This window comes from Gorilla gorilla, chromosome 18 (genome assembly GCF_029281585.2).
Source record: "Gorilla gorilla gorilla isolate KB3781 chromosome 18, NHGRI_mGorGor1-v2.1_pri, whole genome shotgun sequence".
In the NCBI taxonomy this organism is placed as follows: Eukaryota; Metazoa; Chordata; class Mammalia; order Primates; family Hominidae; genus Gorilla; species Gorilla gorilla.
In genome coordinates, this window is record NC_073242.2 from 111,891,860 (window position 1) to 111,917,159 (window position 25,300).

At 44.9% G+C, this 25,300-nt stretch overlaps 1 protein-coding gene across 3 annotated transcripts in view; it reads left to right on the forward strand.

The window, feature by feature from the left end:
* Nucleotides 1-13,479, forward strand: part of GAN (gigaxonin) — a 75,693-nt gene extending 62,214 nt beyond the window's left edge. For all 3 annotated transcript variants that reach the window (XM_031002548.3, XM_055366751.2, XM_055366750.2), the window contains one exon: nucleotides 29-13,479. In XM_031002548.3, coding sequence (XP_030858408.1) covers nucleotides 29-210 — 182 coding nt within the window. In that variant the 3' untranslated portion in view covers nucleotides 211-13,479. The remainder of the gene's footprint in view (nucleotides 1-28) is intronic.
* Nucleotides 13,480-25,300: the final 11,821 nt, after the last annotated feature.

Sequence of the window (25,300 nt, forward strand, 5' to 3'; positions counted from 1 at the left end):
CTCACCCTTGCTTATTTCTGTGGCTTAGGTACCAATTACGACTACGTGCGTGAGTTTAAAAGAAGCACAGGAACCTGGCACCACACTAAACCACTCCTTCCATCCGACCTTCGCCGTACAGGATGTGCAGCCTTACGCATTGCGAATTGCAAGCTTTTCCGCCTGCAGCTTCAGCAAGGCTTATTCCGTATTCGTGTTCATTCCCCTTGAGGAGGAAGCAGAGCAGAGTGCGAGATCCTGACCCAAGAGCACCATAACATAGCTACGAAAGGGAGAGCAGAGATGGCAGCTGAAACTCGCTCTGTGCTGGGCTTTGGTATGGTAACTCTTTGGTGGTTTTATGATGCTTACAAACTTGAGCTTTAGCTCTTGTTTGGGAGAACACATAACTGTTGAAAAACTACCTGGGAGGAGTGAGTTCCTTCAGTTAAATGTGACTGTAGACGATGGAGGCTAGTAAATATCAAAAGGAAAAGGGAGTGGGAATTGGTATCATGTAAAATATCAAAGTTAAAATACTAAGGTGCATTTTCCCTGAAGGGAACTCATGTCTGACTGCTGTATTCAAATACGTAGCTTTGGTAACAAACAAAATACGTATATGCAAATCAACATATCCAAACATGCCAAGACTGCTTTTCCACTGCACTTGGAAGGATATATTATGCCTAACCCTGCCCAACAAATTAAGGTTTGTGCCTAAAATGTTAGATTGGACTGTATGCCAGTTAGTCTCCATTTATTCCTAGTACTCTGTCCTAAGAATCTTTTTAAAACTATATCATGATGAATTGAAATGAAGATAAAATTGCTCTTTTGTAACTTTATCTTAGTAATGTAAAGATTCAGTAAATTGATGAGTCAGGTTGCAGCCCTCATGTGAACTGAAAGAAGTTGCTCGCTTCTGTGTTGACTTAGATCAAGACATGTCACGCATCCTTTCTGGGGTAGTACCTGTGGAGCTGGGAAGGGTCTCCTGCAGTGCCATTCTGCCTTCTCAATGAGCAAAACCATTTTCTAAGTATGAGGATATTAGTGAGTAGGAGATTTTATAAAAGAAAGACCTGAGTCAGACAAATAATAAAGGTCTGCTGTGGCTAAAAAAAATAAAAACAAAAAAGCTATCCAGACAAAATATATAGGGATCAGAAGCTTTTTCATATAACCTGTCTGAAAGCACACAAAGTCTTGTTTACTACTGTTTAGGGTTTGAAAACTTGTCTTAGAATGCGAATCTGTGTTAAGAATCTAGTCTTTGTAATAGAAGTTTCCCAGTGGCATTCACTAGTGAGAGTTTTAGACAAATTATGTTACGAGTAAAGTTTGGCTGGTAGAATAAACTACCTCAACTTAATTTCATTCTGTTCATAGTAGAGCAAATTAATCTTTTCCTCCTTCCCTCCTTTCCTATCTCTCATTCTCACCTCAACCCACTTTACCCCACTTCTCATTGGGGGAAAAATGTCTTTCGTTCGTGGAACGTATCTTGTAAGATATTTTGTTTTCCACTTGAATTACACCACCCTAGTGTGAAATCGGGGACTTCAAAGTGCTTGATTCCTTCCTAAATTGAATTTTATGCAATGTCAAATTTCTAATCAATTTAATATACAGTACTTCATTTTTAATTGTTTTCTAAAAAAAAGCTTTTTTTTCCTTTTGGAATATGGCTGTAAGAAGCAGCATTTTGTCTTATTAACACATGTATAAAGGTATCCTTTGGTTTTAAGTCGAGAACAGGAATTTCTTCTAGAAACTTCTTGTATGGAATGTTTATATGCAATTAACATGCATATGAAAAACATCACTTACGTTCTCCCACCCATAGACATAAAAAAGGGTGACCTGTGATTTTTTTTTCTTATACCTGCTGGAAGTCAGTACAACGCGTCAAAAGTTGCTGAAAGATGCTATGCCTATGGGGTTCTAGAGAGTGTTGAGTGTGGTACATTAACTCTCCATTTTAGCCAGAAGATACCTGATAAGAGAAGGTGTAAGGTTTTTATCTTATATGCCAGAGGCACCAGGCCAGATGTGCTGCACAGTCATGTAATTCAGTCATGTTTAATATGTCAGTCAAAACCAAATTCAGAATTGTTTTGTGTACCAGTCAGCTGTTGTCTGCACATTTTCGTAGTGACAGTGTGGAGATCTTTTTAATGAAAGCAAACTATGTGGCCTCTGCAAAGAAAGGAAGATTTTTCTTTTTACAACTAGATATTAGTTTTAGAGGAAGGAAATAGCTGAAAAACTAAATTTGCTTTGGTGAAATGTCCTGTACAGAACAGTACCTTGGCATTCAGCAGCTGTAATTGGGGAACATTAAAACAGTAACTGACATCCAGTTAAAGCCACGATCGTCAGCAATTCTCCTTTTTTAATTTCTGACATTTAAAGTTTTTTTTCCAGTCTACACCAGGCCTCTCCAAGGAGACAGTTCATTATTTAGGAGTGAATGTGTTCCTCTTGCAATATTATCAGTACCTGCATGACTTGGTAAATTCATTTTATAAAAATAGTGTTTTTTTTTTAATTTCAGTTCATTGATTCTATAACTGCAGAAATTAGATAATGTTTTATAAAATAAATTTGCCACATAATATGGGATGCAATAACCAACAAAGCTGCTAAGTGCCAAACTGTTATTTTACTATATATAAATATTAAAATATTGTGTTGAAGTATAGGGATGTATTTAATTTTACTATGCTCCAACATTAATCATGACTCTTTTGTAAATTACAGTTATTTCAGTATTGTAAAATAAATTTTGACTCATTTCATGCAGGTTTGTGTTTTAACATTCCACTTATGCCTTGAAACATCATTTCTTGATAACTTTTTGATACTTCTTTCTTGATAAGGCACTTTTACCAGGTGTGTGTTGGAATCGGTGGCTCAGGATAGGTCTTAAATTTTAAATACAAATATCTTTGGGGGAAGTGCAATTTATTTTCAGAAGGAAAGTTGTCTCAGGTTAGAATAAGTAAATATTTAAAGAACCTCTCCTAGGCTGCAGTCTAAAATAGGTAGTTTGTTTCTTTGTTTAGCATATCCAAATTTAGATTTTTCAAAGATTTAAGTGTTTATTTAAAGTGTTTTTTGTTTGGTTTTTGATAGTGCTTATATCCTGTGAATAGAAAAAGTGTGAGAGATGAATGAGTGAGTTGTACGTGTGTGTGTGATGCTATTTGACCTGATAAATGTATTTGTATGTGTTTACTTTTTGAATTGTAGTTCTAAACTACATATATTACTGTCTCCTGGTGCTTCAGATAAATTCTTGAGCCTGTTGACCTTCAGTTTATACTACTGTGTCGAACTCATATTGAGTGTAAATATTGAAATATTTGTAGTTTATGATAAGTTTTACTTGGTGTTCGCGTTTCTCTTCTTCAGCAGGATTAAAAACAGTGTTTACCAACTCGTAGTTGGTATACTGTCAGGATTTGGCCTAAGAAATTTCTAAATGCATTGTTTAGCTTAGTACTTCATTGCTGTAAGGAATTGATAGCTAACCGTAGGCTTTTTTCAAACTGTATAACAACCAAAAAGGAGCATTTGGGGGTATGTTGGATGGTGTTTTGTTTGTAAACACTTTGTTATATTGCACTACCACTTTAATGATGACATTTCCTTCATTGATGGTTTGGAAGTGTCATTTTTATAATTTATGAGTTGGGGGGATTCCCTAGTCAATGCATAGGAAATACATTCTTTGTACAAACGTGGTAAAGAGAGGACTGGCTTTGCTATGGCACCTAAGTTACTCATGGGTAGTTAAGTTTCATTTCTAGAGAAATGTCTTAGCTGCTGTGGTCCATTAGAGTTCCCTTTGGTACATTCCTACCTCAGTGTACCAAACCAGGGATTCCAAAAACCTTCCAAGGAGTGCTAGAAACACCGCAGTATCCCCTTCCAGAATGCTGGCGTTCACGATTCAAGAGGCCTCCCGTGGTCAGGTGAAGACCTTTGGTTAAATGGGGGAAGAATGAGGTGGCGCTTTGACTGTATCAATTTAAAGATGCCGGAACCCCATTAAAAACACCTGGTGGAAGGGAAAGGTGAGGCGGCCCTTTTCCATTGGCTGCTCACTGAGCACTGGAGTCCAGGAAGTCAGTGAGAAGAGAGCAGCTGAGTGTAGCAAAACCCGCCTTGGGTCAGCCAACACATGTCTGATGAGCACCCACTAGGAACTGTGCTTGCCATCCTGGGAGCTGAACAGTGAGGCAGATGTCACACCACTCTCCTACTCAAGGTCATAAACCCACTATGGAATGGGCAAGGGCCCCGTCTTTGTCATCTGCCAGTCTCAGTGCTTGCACAGAGTAAGTAGTCAATAAACATTTGACAAATAAATATAAGATTCTTGTGATCAAAGTAATGTTCTTCTGTTGAAAAGGGCACTCCAAGAGTGACTGATTTTACTGGGTTTTCAGTGAGAAACTTTGTACCCATATGGGCCGGCCTCCTATACGGAGCTGAAACTAGCATGGGCCGGCCTGCTATATGGAGCTGAAACTAGTATAGCATCAACAAGTGCCTGATGTACATGATGTACAGTCCTCTGATTGTACCCTCTATATGGGTCTATGAGACCCTCTATAGACTCAGCACAGCTTATAATGTTGACCATGTTTAGTATTGGGCTTTATTGACTGCTTTTTATATGGGTGTCAAAATCTTTCCAGGACATACCCCTTTGATCCTCACACCTCTGGAATAGGCAGGGCACTCTCCCCATTGTACCAGGGTAATCTTGGAGGCCTGATAGATATGGCTTCATTTCTCACTTTAGGGAGGAGCAAGAACCAAAAGCAGAAGCCAGGTCTTTGGATTATCAGCTCACCAGTCAGCCAGTGAGGCTGGAACTTGATTTTTCTAGGCATACAAGTATTTTTAATAATAGAATAATCATTTTTAGTATTAATACAATTTACGCTCCCAAACATGTCCTTTGCTAGTTGCACAGGCATAAGCTGAAAGATCTTTGATTTTCTTTGTTAATTAGCTATAGGAAGGTTAAAAATTTATTTACTAAGGTCGTAAGAACAGAAGAAAGTTTGTTTGAAAGAGAAACTGTTTTTTTATTTCAAAGAGCTTCATGTATACTTCCCTCTCTTATTCCATGTAATTAGTAAGGGAAAATAAACTGTGTCTTGGAATGTTGAGGAAAGTATTTTGATAGCTTTTAATAATTCTTGAAATACTCTTTACTCTGTCTGTAGTTTTGAGAAATTACAGAAATTCATAGTATAACGATGAGAAGGGGCCCATTTGCCCATATTTGATAACACAGACTTGGATTGAGTGTCTGTCATGCCTGCTGGCAGTTAAGTCTCAGTGGTATTGACTGCTAGGCATTTTCTATATTTTTTGCAAGTTAGCTGGTAAAACTTGCTAAAGTTTTGTGTTTTTCAGAAGGAACCCTATTATTATTTCCATTTTAAACATATTTCAATATTGTCTCATTGTAATAGTTCCATTTATGTGACATCTAAGGATTTAAATCATACTTCCAAATGGTTTGGTCTAATGTATACAGTTTAGGAAAGTTTGTTCTTTTTTATTTTATCTTATTTTTTTAAATTTCTTTTAGAAACCGGGTTTTGCTCTGTTGCCCAGGCTGATCTCAAACTCCTGGCCTCAGATGTGGAGACCGAGCTGGGACTACAGGCATGAGCCACCACGCTCAGTAGAAAGTTTGTTCTTTTTCAGTTCTGTCGTTGAAATTCTCTAAGTGATTGGATTTTTAAACCCCTTCCCCTTTTCATGAAATTAAACATCTAATAAATAAAACTACATTATATAATTATTTAGTCAGAAATGACTGTTGCCCTCTCTTTTTTTTTTTTGAGATGGAGTCTCGCTCTGTCGCCTAGGCTGGAGTGCAGTGGTGCGATCTCGGCTCACTGCAACCTCCGCCTCCTGGGTTCAAGCAATCATCCTGCCTCAGCCTCCCCAGTACCTGGGATTACAGGTGCTTATTACCACACTCGGCGAATTTTTTGTGTTTTTAGTAGAGACGGGGTTTCACCATGTTAGCCAACATGGTCTCGATCTCCTAAACTTCGTGATCCGCCCGCCTCAGCCTCCCAAAGTGCTGGATTACAGGTGCGAGCCACCTCGCCTGGCCTCTTTTTTTTTTTTATTTTGAGATTAAAACTAATTCTTTTAAAGTCACTACTCAACTGAAATCTGGCCTGATTATAAATGTTGATAGTAATTTCTTCCTGGCTCAACAAAGTTGTTGAGCTTCCTTCTGTGCACACATTGAAAGAAAACCAGAAATTGTACACTCGTGATATGAATTAGAGAAGGAACAGGTGGAAAAGGATGGCAACGCGCAGAGTCCGGGGGACACACGGCCTTAAGATGAAGTGAACGAGTAGACACTGAATAGGATCCACGTAAATGAACGGCCATTTCCCAAACGGAGGTTCGTCTGTCTTCTGGTTAGTGAATTATATTTATTAGGATCTTATTTTTAGCATTTCATTACAAGTAGTAGGTTTGGGTACCTTATTTTTATTGTTGTTACTCATCAGTTATGAATAAGGCATACCTTGGAAACTTGGGTTGAATGTTTTCAAGTTATTCCAGTCAACTTGGTTTAAATACAACTGTACTAACTTGCTTTATCATGTTTCCTGTTTAATTGGATGAGAATTACATGCACTTATTCAGTTGTTCTTTGTGTTTATAGGAAAAACTGTGTTCTCAGCTACCTCATTATGTAGTGTTGTGCTTGATCCCCTGCCAATTGAGAAGAATTCAACACATTCTGTTCTTTAACAAAAGCTTGGAAGCAGGCAGTCAGAGGCCTTGAGGAATACAATTCTCTAAGGCCTGTTTTCCATTTTACTACTTAAAAAAAAAAAAAAGCAAAAAAAAAAAAGCACTTACAACCAGGAGGAATAATAATTCTCCTAGAGTTGCTGCAAATTGATTACTTGAAACTCAACTTGAACTTTAAAGAGTCTTTAAAAGGCTGTTTTCATAATGCAGAAAAGTAGTCTATTTAAACGCCACTGCTGCGTAAAACAGGGGGCTCGATTTCCATTCTTGTTAGCATCAGACAAGAAAATGTGTCTATCTGTCATCTGACCCAGTATTTGGGATTTGGGTGCTTGAGGATACTATTTTTTTCATTTCCTATAAGGTGCTATTGTTTCCCAGAAATCTCTAATTTTGATGAAAATCTACTCATTGCTAAGATCCTCCTCACTTAAAGTGTTTCCTAAGTGCAGAGTTGAGGTTGGCAGAACTATATAGAGTTGGATGATACTGAAAATCATGAATGATGTGATTTGTTCCATGTGTCTGTGGAACATCCCTCACCTTCCTCCGGTATGCGCCTTCTGCACTCCACACGTGGTCGCCTCCATCCTCCCTAGTGTCTGTCAGCTTGCCTGGTCACCAAGTCAGGAGGAAGAAGCTGAGGAGGCTCACCAGTTGTAGGCAAGACTCTTCCTCCCGGGAGATCTTGTAATAATGGCCCAGTTTCAGGGCACAGTTGTACACATCCTACTTAAATGGAGGAGTTCAGTGATGCCGTGGCCAAAAGAGTTATGCCCATTTCTGAAAGCCTGGCATATTTGGTATAACTTAAGCACCAGGTAAAATCTGGTGCTTAAGTTGTACCAAGTATAGCCAAGTTTAACTGTCCTTATGTATTAATAAGATTTAATTTTTATGCTTGTGCTTTTCAGAGTAAAGGGCTTGCTTTCAATAGTAGAATGACAAAGCTTCTCCTCCAATGACAATCTGTTAGCACCCTGTTGACTTAGCTCAGGACGTGAGACTGACTTAGCTCAGGACATGAGACATTTCCTGGAAGTGATTTCCATGAGAACAAAGGCTTATTCCTTTAACTTAAACCCCAAACTTTGTTATTTTAATTATTTTCAGGTAATCATGTTTATATACTTTCCTTACAAACCCAGTGGTTGAGAGCATAGGCCTTGGTGGCAGGTGCATCTGGGCTTGGGGGCTTCTGCCACACTTACTACTCTGTGACTTGGGAAGCTCTTAAGGCTCCCAAGGCTCCGTTTCTTATGTGGAAGAAGAAAAGCAGGAGGACTCACCTCTGCGGGTTGTTGTGAGGATTAACTGGGTGATGACTGTAAGCAGCTGGGAGAGTGCCTTGTGTGCAGTGACCACTGTTGCTGCCACCATGATTATGTCACCTGTCAACATGGGGTGGTGGGAGGCCCTGTGGATGAGGCCAAGGCTGCCTGCACTGAGTGTCCCGGGCCTTATAGCTTTCCACATTCTCACGTCTGCTGCCACATGATATACAAGTAAATGTATTAGAAGTTGGTGTTCATAAAATACTTTTTTTTTTTTTTTTTTTTTGAGATGGAGTCTCGCTCCGTCACCCAGGCTGGAGTGCAGTGGCGCCATCTCCCAGGCTCAAGGGATCCTCCTGCCTCGGCCTGCCGAGTAGCTGGGACTACAAGTGCACACCAGTATGCCCAGCTAATTTTTTGTATTTTTAGAACAGGTGTGGTTTCACCATATTGCCCAGGCTGGTCTCGAGCTCCCGAGCTCAGTCAATCCGCCTGCCTCAACCTCCCAAAGTGCTGGGATTACAGGTGTGAGCATCCAGCCAGAAAATGATTTACTTTCTAGACCCGTATCACCTCTCTCCATCTACATCTCTAATATGTAAATTCAACACAATTCTAGATAGCTGAAACAGCCCAAAATATGTGTTTAGAATACTTAGAGTTTGTTATAAATAACCGTCTGTTTAGAATTTGCCCAGTGAAATTCTCTAATAATACTTAAAACTCTTCAGTAAAGTTGAATTTTCCTTTTTTTCATTGAAATAGCAAAGGTAGTAATCCGTATTGGTCAAAGAAACGAGATAATTCTAGATCTCTGTTTTAGACCAGCACACCTAACTGTGCTTTCTTAACTTGGATGTTACATGAAACTTAAAAGCAAACAAATATGTGTTACAAGTACTTGTGTGTACGTGCATGTGTGTTTGTGCATGTGTCTGTGTGTGTGGAACTTTTGTACCTTTGCATAAAGAAGGTTATTTAACAAAGTGGTACAAACAGTGAACTACTTAATCCTTCTATCATATCATACACTTCCTGGTTAGGTTATGAGACTGGCAGAGGTAGGAGTATATGACGTGCTCAGCTTGTCTTGATTTCAATAAGACATTTGATAAAGTCATTCTTGATCTCTGAATGTGAAAAGGAAGTAGAACAGCCGGGCGCGGTGGCTCACGCCTGGAATCCCAGGACTTTGGGAGGCCAAGGCGGGCAGATCACCTGAGGTCGGGAGTTTGAGACCAGCCTGACCAACGTGGAGAAACCCCGTCTCTACTAAAAATACAAAATTAGCCGGGCATGGTGGCACATGTCTGTAATCCCAGCTACTCGGGAGGCTGAGGCAGGAGAATCTCTTGAACCCAGGAGGCAGAGGTTGCGGTGAGCCGAGATGGTGCCGTTGCACTCCAGCCTGGGCAACAAGGGCTAAACTCCATCTCAAAAGAAAAGAAAGAAAGGGAAGTAGAACTAGGATTTAACAAAGGACCGAGAAGTCGGTTGAATAGCCAGGTTCAGACAGTGTTGGCAAGAACGGATCTTTGGCAGGATCACTTAAGGTGAGCTACTCTAGCAGCATCCTGTTTGACATTTTTATCCATAACTTGAATAAAAATATAGAAGGCAAAGAAGAGTGCTGGGCGAGATGTGTTGGGTGTTAGATCTGCAATACTCTTCACAGTGTAATGGCTAAATGTAAAGTCTTACGTCTCGGTTCAAGAAAGCACGTTGCTATATGAAATTTCAGAAAAAAGTTTTGTTGCGGGGGTGGGATATTGATCATTTGAACATATGCCAGTTGTTTCTCCTGCCCTAGGGGAGGTTGGCACGGCAACCTTCCCACTCTCTAGGTGGGTAGCCTTGCTGATGGGGCACGTCGTCACCAAGGGACCTGATTGTTGTCATGGTTTTGTCTTGTCCTCCTCCCTGGTGAAAGTCTACTGCAGTTTTATTCTCAGCTCTGGAGGGAGAGGGAACGAGCCTCTGCCTGTGTGTCCTGACCCCTCTTGCCTTGTTTTTGATCTGCTCAGGCCGGGTGCAGTGGCTCACGCCTGTAATCCCAGCACTTTGGGAGGCAAAGGCAGGTGGATCACTTGAGGTCAGGAGTTCAAGACTAGCCTGGCCAACATGGTGAAACCCCGTCTCTACTAAAAATACAAAAATTAGCCGAGTGTGTTGGTGGGCCCCTGTAATCCCAGCTACTCGGGAGGTTGAGGGAGGAGAATCACTTGACCCCAGGAGGCGGAGGTTGTAGTGAGCCAGGATTGTGCCACTGTACTCCAGCCTGGGTGACAGAGGGGGACTCTGTCTCACAAAAATAAAAAAATTAAAAATTGAAAAAAAAGGTCTGCTCAGAAATAGGGGAAACACGGGATCAAGATCATAAGAGATTTATAGGCTGGGATGCACACCATGTCTTCAGAGCTAGCCGGCTGTGTCTTCTCCCCGTTTCTTTCACTGGTGAATAACCTTTCGTTTGAACCAGCATTGATTGTTCTCTCCACGTTCCACTGTGGCTCCCCATGGACACTGCTAGGTGGAATCTCTGAGAAAACAGGCACTTCGCAGTTGGCGCATCTTTCTCTGCCAGCTTAGGGATTGCTGTCAGGGTGGAGGAAGGGTATTTTGGCCATGTTCGGAGTCGTTGTTTTTACTCACTCTTCTTGGGATAGCTTTCCCACCCTGCCCTCTGCTCCTCTGTCCCAACCCTCTTCCAGCCTGGTTTTTTAACTGCTTGAGTTATGTATCCAAAATAAAAAGGAAAAGAAAGGTGCCGTTGGGGCGGGTTGTTGGGGGCGAGGAGAATAGCCCTTCTGGTTCTTCAGACCACATAATGGCCAGAGCATGAGCCTCAGAGATCCCTGAGCAGACCTTCATACTAGCACTTTCCACAACCAGCTGGCCCTGGCTGTGAGAGTCAGATCTGTCCCCAAGGCTCCAGGTCAGAACTTGGGCCCAGGTGCCTTCTGAGGCACCGCCAAGGACACATCCCAGCCCCTTAGGCATCTGTAGGCTAGAATGACACCTTCCAGGCCAGCCTCAGAGGCCCTCAGGGCTCCCCTCCAAGCCAGGAGGGCAGGCAGGCACAGGCCCCGCTCACTACCTCAGCACCCAGTGCAGCCCCGTGCTCCCGGACGTGCTCGGCCCAGGTGGCCTCTTGTGTGACAGGCCCTCTGCCATGTCCGTCCGCAGAGCCGGGTGGAGAGCCTCCGGGTGGGTCCTCCTCTGTCCCTTTCCAGCTCGCATTCGCCAGAGCGGAGCGCAGCCTTTGTTTCCTTCTTTCCTCTTCAGCTCTGACTTAAAAACACACTGTGTTCCAAATCGTGGTGGGATCGGAAACTAGAACTGCTTGTTTACAAGAGAGACCACCTTTTCATATATTTTTTAAAAGGAATTTGTGCTTCAAAAGAAACTTCAGAAAATAAATTTATTGTTAGTCTAGCATATGCTCATTGAAATTGACTTAAGTTTTATTTTAAAAAATCATGTAGGATCTGGTACATGGGGCGGGCAAAAGGGTATCATCAGCTTAAGAAATAAAGAAGTAAGCCTTCCATTTGTGTGGGTGATAACATCTTTTTCCTAGATCGTACCTCAAAATTCGAGCTCTCCATGATAACAAAGATAATCTGAATAAAAATCGTGTGTTGGGAAATGTATCAAGTGGCCTTTAGTTAGGAAAAGCACAGGCTGTTTATTAGCACAACTTGCTTAATTAAATAATTCGTGGCTTTTTCTGCCACTGGGGTTCTTTTCGTTTTGAATTCAGCTTGTGTTTGGTTCCTCAGTCTTGTACCCCTTCAGTTCGCCGGCGACATAATGGTGATACTCTTTGTTTTTTGTATCATACCTTTTGTGAATTGTGACAACCATCCAGTAATCATTGTGGCCTCAGCAGAAGTTTTGAACAATCTTTGCAGCCACTGTTGGGGTGTGTACAAGCAGCCTGGAAGTGACCAGCAGAGCTGACAAAAGCACCCCCTGCTCTGCCCACCTCCGCACAGTCCTGTCCTCATCAGAAATGGTATTGCAGATGCTCTTTAGGTAGGCATAGGCAGACTTCATTGTGTGTTACCAGTGACAGTGATGTCTGTACCTATCTGTGAGTGAGACCCATTCATGACACACTAGAAATGTGTACATTCTTTTGTTTTCCATCACGGGTATAGGTCTTCTGCCATGAAAGAGAACTATCAAGGAAATTCCTGAAAACAAGATTTATAAATTCGATTTGACCCTCCCAAATTCAGGGCTGCTGTTCGCAGTGGTCCCTGGCCCAGCAGGTGGCCGGCGTGGCTCCTGTTGGCTCATGCCAGTGTTGTGCTGGACCCTCGAGTATGTGACTGTCACCCTTGTCCAAGACTGGTTTTTAACAGTCTTGATTTGTCATTTTGATGCTTTGAATACTATAAGGAAAATGCCACGAATACCATATAAATACCACACCAAAACTCATCCTGTTCAACACAAATCTGTTGAACATATCTGTGTTTTCTGACATGGGACCTGCAGAATAGTATTTGTTTTAAATCCTGCAACTTTATTATCTAGTAGAATTCCAAGTAGGTCTGCTTAGACACATATTCAGTTAAGATTGTGTTGTGTGTGATATTATCCTATCTTTAATAAAGTCCTACTACTGAAAAACAGGGATTTGCAATGAAAATCATAGCTAAATAGGCAGGTTTAGGAAGTTCAAAATACTGGAAGTGCTAGAAGGCTGCAACTTGTAAAACTGTACTCCCCAAGTTCGATAGGATAGTAGAGAAGTCGTGCTAAGTTGATTTCATTGAAATGTCACGTCTCACATCCTGTGGTCCAAAGGTACTAGTTTGTTTTGTGGAATAATTTTCTGTTCACTTGCCGATAAGAAATTTAGCAGTCAGAAGTAATTTTTAATTAATAACCTTTCTTTTTAAAAGTTGCTTTATGGTTTACAAGTAATACTGATGCAAAAAGGATTTGTTAACCTAAATTAAGTAGCACGCACTTTGTTTACATGCTTCAGTATATTGTGGGGTTGGTCCCTTCTCACGAACCCAGGACCTGTGCTTGGGGAACATTTTGCCATCATGCTGTTCTCTTGTACCAAGGATCAGTGAAAGTGTTTTATCTTTTTTATCTAGTTTGTATTGACTGGATTTTATAACTGTCAGAAAACAGAAACAGAGTGTTGTATTTTGATCTGAAATTTGTGTATGCTAAAGTAATTTTGTTTTATGTATTGGAAGTTCACTTAAAAACTTGAAATATTTTCTAGAAGGGTACCACACAAAAGGAATCATCTTTAAGCTGTTTAATTAACCTAATAAAATAATTTGATGGGGAAGGCATTCTAATTGTTTCTGATTTTTAGAGTGGTTCCTGCTAAATCATCATTATCAATACAGCTTGATTTGATTTAAGAATGAAACGTTGTCGTTTCTGTCATTTACATGGTGTGGGTGTCAGCTTCTAGACCGTGGCTTGTGATGTTGGATCCGTCCCTTAGCACCCACACCCCAGTCACTGCCTGAGCCTCTTCCATCGCTGACTGCCTGAGTCTCTCCATGGCTGACTGCCTGAGTCTCTCCATCGCTGACTGCCTGAGTCTCTCCATGGCTGACTGCATGAGTCTCTCCATGGCTGACTGCATGAGTCTCTCCATGGCTGACTGCATGAGTCTCTCCATGGCTGACTGCCTGAGTCTCTCCATGGCTGACTGCCTGAGTCTCTCCATCGCCGTCAGCATAAGTCTCCTTGCTGTCTTCCCTGAAAAATGGTTTCAAATTGACTTTCCTCAGAAGACAGAGAGAAAATAGATTTCAGAGGACTAGAGAACCTTGATATTAAGGGCTTGGTAATATGACGCAGAATTCCATCTACAGAAAGCAGATTTCTCTAGTTCCCTCTTACTGCGCTGTCCAGAGACAATAAACCTACAAAGGTTGGTAGTACTTGAAAAAGATAATTCAAATACAGATCTCCACTGAAGGCAAGGGGTAAAGAGCTTAGCAACTCTACCATAAGGTCCAGGTTAGGTAAGGACAGGAAAGCGCACGGGCCTTCTGCAGACTCCCTCCTGAAATCACATGAAAAGAGGCAGTATATTCATCTTTGGTGGCACGGCATGGCATAACGTAGGTGTGGCAACTGGGTTTAAATTTTTTTCTACCTTTCATAACGAGGTCATATGGTCCAGTGGCCTGTAGCCCTTTAAATTTTAATTTAATTTTGAGACAGGGTCGGGCTGTCTTGCCCAGGCTGGAGTGCAGTGGTGCGATCTCGGCTCACTGCAACCTTCACATCCTGAGTTCAAGTGATTCTCCTGCTTCAGCCTCCCAAGTAGCTGGGATGACCGGCACATGCCACCACTCCTGGTTAATTTTTATATTTTTAGTAGAGATGTGGTTTCACCATGTTGGCTAGGCTGGTCTTGAACTCCTGGCCTCATATGATCTGCTCGCCTCAGCCTCATAAAGTGCTGGGATTACAGGCATGAGCCACCATGCCTGGCCTGTAGCCCTTTTATCTTTGGGGTGAGGGAGAGTTGCTAACTGAATCTCAGCCAGAAACCAGTGCCTGAGACAGAGGGACGCTCTGTCTATGGGGGGTGGCACTTTGCAAGTGGGGAGGTGAGGGGTTGACTGTCACCATCTTTAACCCTGTTGACTGCTCTCAATGGTGATAACGGATCTCCTATTGAAAAACTGCATGACGGAGCCCATCTTCAGCCCTTCATGTGTTAACTCACTTCATCCTTGCCACAGCCGTAGGAAGAAGGTAGTATCATTCTGTCCATTTTACAGCACAGAAAACTGAGGCACTGAGAAGTCACTTTGCCAAACTCATGGCTCAATGTAGAGGGCAGAGCTGGGATTCAAGGCCAGTTCCAACATCCACACACGTAATGAATGATGTCACAGTCCGGCCTGTCTCTCTGGAGAGGGGACAGAACTTTTCTGAAACTGGCTCAGTTGTTGAACAGCCAAGGGTTCAGAGTCAGACAGTATGTGGCAAAGGGGTCGGGGAATCCTGCTGGGGGCTGAGTCAGGACCACCATCCTTCAGCTGGAATAGGAGCTGATGGAAGCCAAGATTTTTTTTTTTTTTTTTAAATACCAAGTTTGAGTGACTTTTTAGAGAAACCTCTACCTCTCTGGAGAACTTGAGGGAGTCCATTCACGTGAACTCTGCCCACTCTGGAGTTGGGGTGTGAGTTGTCTCCTGGGGTTGTCTCCGTGGTTACTGGGCCAAGGGGAAGACTGGGTTTCCTCTGAAGGGTGGGTCGGCTGCTTCCACCGGCCCCAGGCCATTGACACCAACGATCCTTCTCTACCAAGGGCACTAGACTTGAAAAACCCATTTCCTCAACTGGATCTGTAGAGGTGGGGCCAAGTGGTATCTCAGCTCTGCTTTTAAAAGTGAGGGATAAGCCCAGACACAGTGGCTCGCGCCTGTAAATCCAAGCATTTGAGAGGCTGGGGCAGAAAGATCACTTGAATCCAGGAGTTCCAGACCAGCCTGGGCGACAGAACGCGACCACCCACCTCCCCCCGACCCCCAGCAGTCTCTACTACAAATTTAAAAATTAGCCAGGTATGGTGGCACATGCATGTAGTCCCAGCTACTTGGGAGGCTGAGGTGGGAGGATTGCTTGAGGCCAGGAGGTCAAGGCTACAGAGAGCCATGATCACACCACTGCATTTCAGCCTGGGCAATAGAGCAAGACCCTGTCTCAAAAAAAATAAATAAATAAAAATAAGCACTCTGTACTCTAGGATGGCTATAATTCTTTTGAATTTTAATAAAGCAGAAAATAAATGTTGGCGAGGATGTGGAGAAACAGGAACGCTCGTGCACTGCTGGTGGAAACGTAAATGGTGCAGCCACTGTGGAAAACAGCTTGGTGGTTCCTCATGATAAACATGGAGTTACCATATGACCCAGGAGTTCCACCCCTGGACGTATAGACCCAAGAGAAGTGAAGACTCAAATACTTGTATTCAAATGCTCATAGCAGCGCTATTCACAACCCAAATGTGCCCACACAACCAAAATATGCATCAGTGGATGAATGGATAAGCGAAATGCAGTCTGCCCATCAATGGAATATTATTCAGCCATATGAAGGAATGGGATGCTGACCCGTGTGACAATAGGGATAAACCTGCAAAATGCCATGGGAAGGGAGAGAAGACTGTCACAAAAGGCTACTTACTGCGTGGCTTCATTTATTTAAGTGTCCAGAACTGGCACATTCCTAGAGAGAAACAGCAGGTTACTGGTTGCCAAGGGCTGGGAGAGGGGGAATGAGAGTGACTATTCGTGGGTACGGGGTTTCCTTTGAGGGTGACAAAATGGTTTTGAAACTGGATAGATGAATGCCCAACACTGTGAGAGAGCTAAATGCCACAGGATTGTTCTCTCAGAAATGGCTGACATTTGGTCAGTTTTACCTCAATTTTTAAAAAGAGGGATAGAAGATGGGGGCAAATAAGAAAAGTGATTAACATTCCTGTAGCTGTGTCGCCGGTGATATTGAGGAAATAGGGAATCCACTCTTTTTTTCTGTCTTTATTTTATTTATTTATTTTTTTTGAGACAAGGTCTTGCTCTGTTGCCCAGGCTGGAGTGCAGTGGCGCCATCTCCACTCACTGCAATCTTCACCTCCTGAGTTCAAGCGATTCTCATGCCTCAGCCTCCCATGTAGCTGGGATCACAGGCATGCACCACCACACCCACCTAATTTTTGTATTTTTAGTAGAGATGGGGTTTCACCATGTTCAAGACCAGGCTGGTCTCGATCTCCTGACCTCAAGCGATCTGCCCTCCTCAGCCTCCCAAAGTGCTGGGATTACAGGGATGAGCCGCAACACCAGGCCAGGGGTCCACTTTTATACCTGCATTAGTCCGTTTTCACACTGCTATAAAGAACTACCAGAGAATGAGTAATTTATAAAGAAAAGAAGTTTAATTGACTCACAGTTCACATGGCTGGGGAGGCCTCAGGAAACTTACAGTCATGGGCGGAAGGAGAAGTAAGGCATGTCTTACATGGCAGCAGGAGAGAGAGAACGGGGAAGAGCCGTACACTTACCAGACAACCAGATCTCGTGGGACTCTAGCATGAAAGCAGCATGGGGGAAACCGCTCCCATGATCCAACCGCCTCCCACCAGGTTTGTCTCTTGACATGTGGGGATTACAGTTCAGATTATCATTTGAGATGAGATTTGGGTGGGGACACAGAGCCCAACCATATCAATACCCAAAGTGCTGTTTCCTGTAGATGGTCCAGGGGTGGCCAAGACTCCAGCTGGAGAGGGGTGGGTTAACAGCACCAGGAGGAGCCCACCCACGTGTGCAGCAACCAGTGTTCCCCAGTGATCCCCCATCTGGCCCCAGCATCAGAGAATTGGAAGGAACCTGGGAAGGCAAGTCTCCTACAGCCTTTAAACTCGTGTTTCTGAATTAAATTCATGTAGGAGCCAATCTTCCAGTTAAAAGCTCAGGTCCTGGAGCTAAACTTGTGTTCAAATCCAGTCTCCAGCACTAACTTGTTCGTTAGCTGGGTCCTTACTCTCTCTGCCTCCAGTTTCCTGAGGACAGTGAGTGGCAAGGACCCACAGCCTCAGAGTTGTGCCAGAACTCAGTGAGTTCATGCATGGTAGTGCAGAGAACGGTGGCTGGTGCAGTCGAGACCTCCTCTTGCTGGCCGTTAAGCCTTCAGCTCTGAGCCCCATCAGTGCTGATAGCTACAAACTACCCACTTCTGCACAGTCGCCACTTCCGCACAGTCACCACTGCCAGCCCAGCCTACATCTTCCCCAGCTGCATCCCAGAGCATGGATCCAGGAGGTGGGAAGACCCCTCACCCATCCACAGTCGTGTACTCCTAAACTATTTATGGCAAAAGGCAGTGCACGCTCCCTTGGGCTAGAGATGGGGTGCTCAGGGATTTCCCAGCCTGGGACTCTCGCCATAAGGGTGGATGTTTTGTATCGAGCAGGATATACTTATCAGCTGTGAGCAGGAAAGGAGAAACTCACAATTCCAGCACGGCCAGAGAGCAGTTGCCACGGCCGCCCCGTGTGTGCCCAGCAAAGCTGTGGGGCAGGGTGGAAGAGGAAGAGGGAGGTGCAGCTTGCCTTGGCCTCCCTCCTCTCCCGTCCTCTGCACTCCCCAGCGATTGTCCAGGGCCAGCATTCATCAAACACCTCCCCTACCAGGCCCTGTGGAGGAGTTGCTAAACTTAGTCATTACACTCAGAATATTCCTAAGATGAGAAGAGATAAGAAAGTCAGAAGCTGTTAAGAAACTTATTCTATGGCTGGGCACGGTGGCTCATGCCTGTAATCCCAGCACTCTGGGAGGCCGAAGTGGGCGGATCACTTGAGGTCAGGAGTTCAAGACCAGCCTGGCCAGCGTGATGAAAACCCATCTCTACTAAAATACAAAAATTAGCCAGGCATGGTGGCACATGGCTGTAATCCCAGCTTGGGAGGCTGAGGCAGGAGAATCACTTGAATCGGGGAGACAGAGGTCATGTTGAGCCGAGATCATGCCACTGCACTCCAGCCTGGACAACAGAGTGAGACTCCATGTCAAAAAAAAAGAAAAACAAACTTGCTGCAAGTCTCATGGCTTGTCTGAGGCAGAGCCAGGATTCGGACCGACATCTGTGTGATACCCAGGCCTGTATTCTCTCTCTGGCTGTCCTTTCCTCTTTATGCCATCTCTGTGTCATTAGACACAATACAATGAGACCGGCACCAACAAAGCTTCCTCTGCTCCAGTGGACCCCAGAGACACAGCCAGAAGAGCCCAGCTGCGCTCAGGGGCCTCCCTCTCAGAGTTCTCACCTCTGCAGGAAAAAAACCTTGAGATTCCTGATCTTTGCCACCTGCCCCCACAAATACATCTACTCCTCCCCAAATACCCTACTCCTAGAACCAGTGAATATGTCACCTGACGTGGCAAAAAGGGCTTTGCAGATGTGATTACGGACTCTGAGATGAGGCAATTATTCTTGATTTTCAAAGTGGGCCTGCGTTAGTCCGTTTTGCATTGCTATAAATAGGAATACCTGCGACTGAGTAATGTACATGGAAAAGAGGTTTTATGGCTCACGGTTCTGCAGGCCATACAAGCATGGCACCAGCATCGGCTCGAGAGCCTCAGGGAGCTGGTAGTCATGGCGAGAGGTGAAGGGGGAGCAGGTGCGTCACACGGCGTCACATGGCAAGAGACGGAGCAAGGAGAGGGGAGGTGGGAGGTGCCAGGCTTTTTGGTTTTTTGTTTGTTTGTTTGTTTGTTTGTTTGTTTGTTTTTTGAGCTGGAATCTTCCTCTGTTGCCCAGGCTGGAGTGCATTGGCATGATCTCGGCTCACTGCAACCTCTGCCTCTCAGGTTCAAGCAATTCTTCTGCCTCAGCCTCCCGAGTAGCTGGGACCACAGGTGCGCACCACCCTGGCTAATTTTTATATTTTTTGTAGAGACGGGGGTCTCACCATGTTGGCCAGGATGGTCTCGATCTCTTGACCTCCTGATGCAATCTCAGCTCACTGCAACCTCCACCTCCCAGGTTCAAGCGATTCTCCTGCCTCAGCCTCTTGAGTAGCTGGGGTTACAGGCACCCACCACCATGCCCAGCTAATTGTTGTATTTTTAGTAGAGATTGGGTTTCACTATGTTGGCCAGGCTGATCTTGAACTCCTGGCCTCAAGTGATCCACCCCGCTTGTCCTCCCAAAGTGCTGGGATTACAGGTGTGAGCCACCATGCCTGGCCTTGTGCCAGGTTCTTTGAATAATCAACTCTTGCGTGAACTCACTACCATGGGGAAGGCACCAAGCCATTCATGAGGGATCTGCATCCATGACCCAAACACCTCCCACCGGCCCCATCTCCAACACTGGGGACCACATTTCAACATGAGATTTGGAGGGAATAGACATCCAAACGCTATCAGGGCCCACGGCAGTCACAAAGGTCCTTATCAAGGAGGCAGGAGGGTCAGAGAGAGATGTGACAACCAACACAGAGGCTGGAGCAGGGCACAGGGCTGAAGGCCAAGGATGCAGCAGCTCCAGAAGCTGCAAAGACCAAGGAAAAGATTCTCCCGAGAGCCTCCAGGAGGAAGCAGCCCTGCTGACGCCTTGATTCTAGCCCAGCATTGGACACCGGGCCTCCTGGACGGTGAGATAACACATCCATGTTGCTTTAGGCCACTGCATGTGTGGGACTTTTTTACAGCAGCCACAGGAAAACGATGCAGCCCACCGTCTAAGTTAGAATCTGATGAGTCCAGAGGGGAGGGACTCGGGAATAGGACCCTTCTCAGGACATCTTGGAAATGACCCATCTGCTTCCAGAGTTGGCCAGACGTTGCCATGGCTTTCCTTGGTCAGAGCCTGCTGTCCTGTTCTCCCTAGATCTGAGCCACTCAAATGTCCTGCTCCACAGACGCTACAGCTGGAGTCCCTGGGCCCACTTGAGCTGCTGGAGGCCTCTCCTTACCCGGGCTTTCTTGTTAGACAGCAGTGAGGGCAAGGAGTCCCGACAGACGCACCCTCTTGCCTTCACCAGCAATTCCTGCTGATCCTGCTCACCTTCTGTAAACCGCCCACCCAATCCCGGCCCCTGCCTTTGCAGTCTGTTCCTCAGTCATCAGTGTCTTTGGGAGGCCCACCTTGTCACCCCCCAGCTCCAGGCCCTGGGCTTTTAACTGGAAAGCTGCCTCCCATTGAATCCAATTCAGAAACGTGGGTTTAAGGGCTGTAGGAGACTTGCCTGACCAGATTGCCTCCAATTCCTGATGCTGGGGCAAGATCACGGTGGGTGGGGGGGCCACCAGGAAAGCTGGCAGGTGCATACGTGGGAGGACCCCTCCTGGTGCCGCTAACCCACCCCTCTTCAGCCAGAGTCTTGCACACCCCTAGGTTATCTACAGGAAACACCACTTTGGGTATGAGAATGGCTTCCTCATTTCCTCAATATCACCAGCAACGTAGCTACCGGAGTGTTGATTGTTTCTCTTATATGTTGCCTATCTTCTATTCCTTTTTGTTTGTTTTTAGTTTAGTTTTGTTTTGTTTTGTTTTTTTGAGATGGAGTCTTGCTCTGTTGCCCAGGCTGGAGTGCAGTGGCGTGACACCACCTCACTGCAACCTCTGCCTCAAGTGATTCTCCCGCCTCAGCCTCCTGTGTAGCTGGGATTACAGGCGTGCGCCACCACACTTGGCTAATTTTTTTTTTGTATTTTTAGTAGAGACAGGGTTTCACCATGTTGGACAGGGTGGTCTCGAACTCCCAACTTTCAGTGATCTGCCTGCCTCGGCCTCCCAAAGTGTTGGGATTACAGGCGTGAGCCACTGCACCTGGCCTCATTTTTTCCTTTCTTAAATTGAGGTAAAATTGACCAAATGTCAGCCATTCTAGAGAGAACAATTCAGTGGCATTTTGCACATTCATGATGTTGGGCGTTCATTGATCGAATTCCAAAAGGTATTTTTTTGTTACCCTCAAAGGAAACCCCGTACCCATGAATAGTCACTCTCATTCCCCCTCTCCCCAGCCTTTGGCAACCAGTAACCTGCTGTTTGTCTCTAGGAATGTGCCAGTTCTGGACACATATAAATGAAGCCACGCAGTAAGTAGCCTTTTGTGATGGTCTTCTCTCCCTTCGTGTGGTATTTTGCAGGTTTATCCCTACTGTCACATGGGTCAGCACCCCATTCCTTCATAATGGCTGAATAATATTCCGTTGTATGGATAGACTGCATTTTGTTTATCCATTCCTTCATTGATGGACCTTTGGGTTGCTTCCCCTTTTGGCTAATGTGAATAGCATTGCTATGAGCATTTGAGTACAAGTATTTGAGTCCCTGTTTTTACTTCTCTTGGGCCTATATACCCAGGGGTGGAATTGCTGGATCATATGGTAACTCCATGTTTAGCAGGAGGAACCACCAAGCTGTTTTCCACGGCAGCTGCACCATTTAACCTCCTGCTCCTGTCTCACTGCATTCAGAATGAAACCCAAACTTTGCACATGCCCTCTGAGACCCTGCAAGAAGTCCCTTACCTCGGGCTGCAGCCACGGGGCTCTCTCAGGACATTGGTACTGCATCTCCCCCTAACACTATGCCCAGCTACCAACTTCTCATCCTCCAGGGCACAACATCAAAGTCACCTGTTTACAGAAGACTTCTCTGCCCCTCTCCTCCCACTCTGTATCAGAAGGGTTAAAATGCTGCAAAGGTCAAAGTGGTTACAAAAGTGAAGCAAAGGTGGGGAGAAATAACAAATACAAATAACCAAAAGCAGGCTCTTCTCAGCCCATTTTCACTTTCCACTGTGATTAGAGCCATGGGTTGGAGAGAGGTGTCACTTTCCTCTCAGCTCTATAGTCAGAACAACGATCATTGAGGGGTCTTAATGGCAGTGGATACATAGGCTCAGTGTTAGAAATCTCCAGAGAGAAGCCAGCACAGTGGGAAACTGGGGAGCAATGCCCCATCTCCTGGGGGCAGCCACTGCCCAGCACATGCTCTGCTGCCATGCAGAAATGTGGGCTCAGGATGGCCGTACCTTCTGATTTTTCCAAAGGAGCTGGAGGTTTCTGTGAAATGCTTTGGTTTCTGCATTTAAAGTAAATTCAACTTAAAAAAAAAAAAGTAAGTCTAATTGTTCAGACTAGTCCCTCTCAAGCCACCTGATGACAGACAACTGAGGCTGTGAGTGACCTCAGACAAGACCAGCAAAAGAACCACCCAGCTGAGCCCAGCCCACATTGCAGAATTGTGAGGAAATAAATGGAGGTTGTGTTAAGCCATACATTGTTGAGTGTTTGTTATACAACAATAGATAACTGATACACAGCCCTTATTATGATCTTTCATCATCTTTGTTTGTTTACTTTTTTGTCTCTCTCCCCTTCCCACCCCTTTCCCCACACACTCACTGGAATATCAGCTCCATCAGCCCATGGACCTTGTCAGTCTTGTTTCTTTTCCATTTCCCAGTGCTCATACAATGCCCAGTAGGCGCTCAATAAATATCTTTTGAAGAGTGAATAAATAAATGTTTAGGTCAACAAACATTTGCAGTGCCATCCTCTTGTCACAAGACACCAAGCTGGAGATGAAGGTGATCCAATCTCTCCATGAGGAAACACGTAGCTTCCCAGACTTGTTCTTCATCTTCCATCATGTTATTTTATTTTACTTTATTTTTATTGTTTGTAGAAACAGGATGTTGCTTTATTGCCCAGGCTGGTGTTGATCTCCTGGCCTCAAGTGATCCTCCAATCTTGGTCTCTCAAAGTGCTAGGATTACTGGCATGAGCTACGTCATCTAGCCAATCATGTTATTATTATTATTATTATTATTTTGAGACACGGTCTTACTTTGTTACCCAGGCTGGAGTGCAGTGGCATGAATATGGCTGACTGCAGCCTTGACCTCTTGAGCTCAAGAGATTCTCCCCACTCAGCACCCCAAGTAGCTGGGAATACAGGCACATGCCTAGCTAGTAATAATTTTTGTACGTTTTGTAGAGACGGGTTTTTGCCTTGTTGCCCAGGATGGAAATCACGTTATTTTAAAGAGACAACTTAAGAAAGTCTCTTGGGCCCCTGCCTGATGTTTCAGCCGCATCTTATTCTGCCATATAGACAGACTAGAAAAGGTATGGATAGCTTCACACTCCAACAAATTGTGCGTGGATTCTGGAGCACTTAACCCCTCCAAGCCACAGCTGTCTTTAAGTGGGGACCAGCTGATCCTGGAAGAGCTGCCAGGAGGCTCACACACCAGCCTGCATGTCTGTTGTGCAGTAGCCCCACCCCACGCAGGCCAGCCCCGCGTCATCATTCCAATCCTGAACCTGCAGGGCATTTTCGGTTGAGGAAATGAAGACTCATATTTATCATCCTTTCCGGGAGAGGGATTCAAGAAACTTGGCAGGGGTGAGCCCGGACCCAAGCCCGGGGCGGGAGCTCAATGACCTCTTCTCAACCCCATATCCTTGCTAGACCCAAATTTCCCCTTTGGACGTATCCCGGGAATCCAGAGCCCCGCAGCCTGTGACTTTAGAAAGAAAGAGGCAGGCTCCTTCTTGGCTCAGTCCTGAGTGGAACTTCCAAAGGCAGGGCTGGGATGACTTCATGTTTGGATTAGGGAATTTCAGAATGGGACAAAGCCCGTCTTTATTTCAGAGCCGATGACCTAGGTCTGAGTGGGTGACCTCCCTCCTAACTGATGGGAGATGACATCTAAACTCCCGATGCTGAGTAACAAGCAATGTAGACACCAAGGGCGATAAAGCAGCCATTCAGCATTTCCTGGCACCTGCCAGCTGCCGCCCACTGTCCTGGGCACCCAGGACACCAGCCCTGTGGTGGAGGCTCTGGCCTGGCACTTCACACCTTTGCTTGAACATGAGAACCACCTGGGGAGATCCCACAAACGCCCGTGTTTGGGCTCCACCTGAGACCAATTAGAGGCGGTCCTGCTCTAACTGGTTAATTAAAATCAATCTCCCAGGTGGATTTGCAACCAGGGCTGAGAGTACTAGGCTGGTGGATACTAAAACCCCACATTTTTGTTTGGTTGATTTTTTTTTTTTGAGACAGCCTTGCTCTGTCGCCCAGGCTGGAGTGCAGTAGCACAGTCTCCGCTCACTGCAACCTCCACTTCCCAGGTTTAAGCAACTCTCCTGCCTCAGCCTCCCGAGTAGCTGGGATTACAGGCACCCGCCACCACGCCTCGCTAAGTTTTTGTATTTTTAGTAGAGACAGGGTTTCACCATGTTGTTCAGGCTGGTCTCTAACTCCTGACCTCAGATGACCCGCCCACCTCGGTCTCCCAAAGTGCCAGGATTACAGGTGTGAGCCATCGCGTCTGGCCCCCACATTTGTTGAGAAGTCATCTTGTGCCAGGCTTTAAGGATTTTATTTTATATATATATGTATGTATTTTAATGCTTATTCTTTTCTTTTGAGATAGGGTCTTGCTCTGTCACCCAGGCTGGAGTTCAGTGGCACGATCATGGCTCACTACAGCCTTGACCTCCTGGGCATAGATCTTCCCCCTCAGCCCCCTGAGTAGCTGGGACTACAGGTGCATGCAACCGCACCTGGCTAATTTGTAAATTGTTTGTAGAGATGGTCTCACTACGTTGCCCACGCTTGTCTGAAACTCCTGGGCTCAAGGGATCCTCCCACTTTGGCCTCCTAAAGTGCTGAGATTA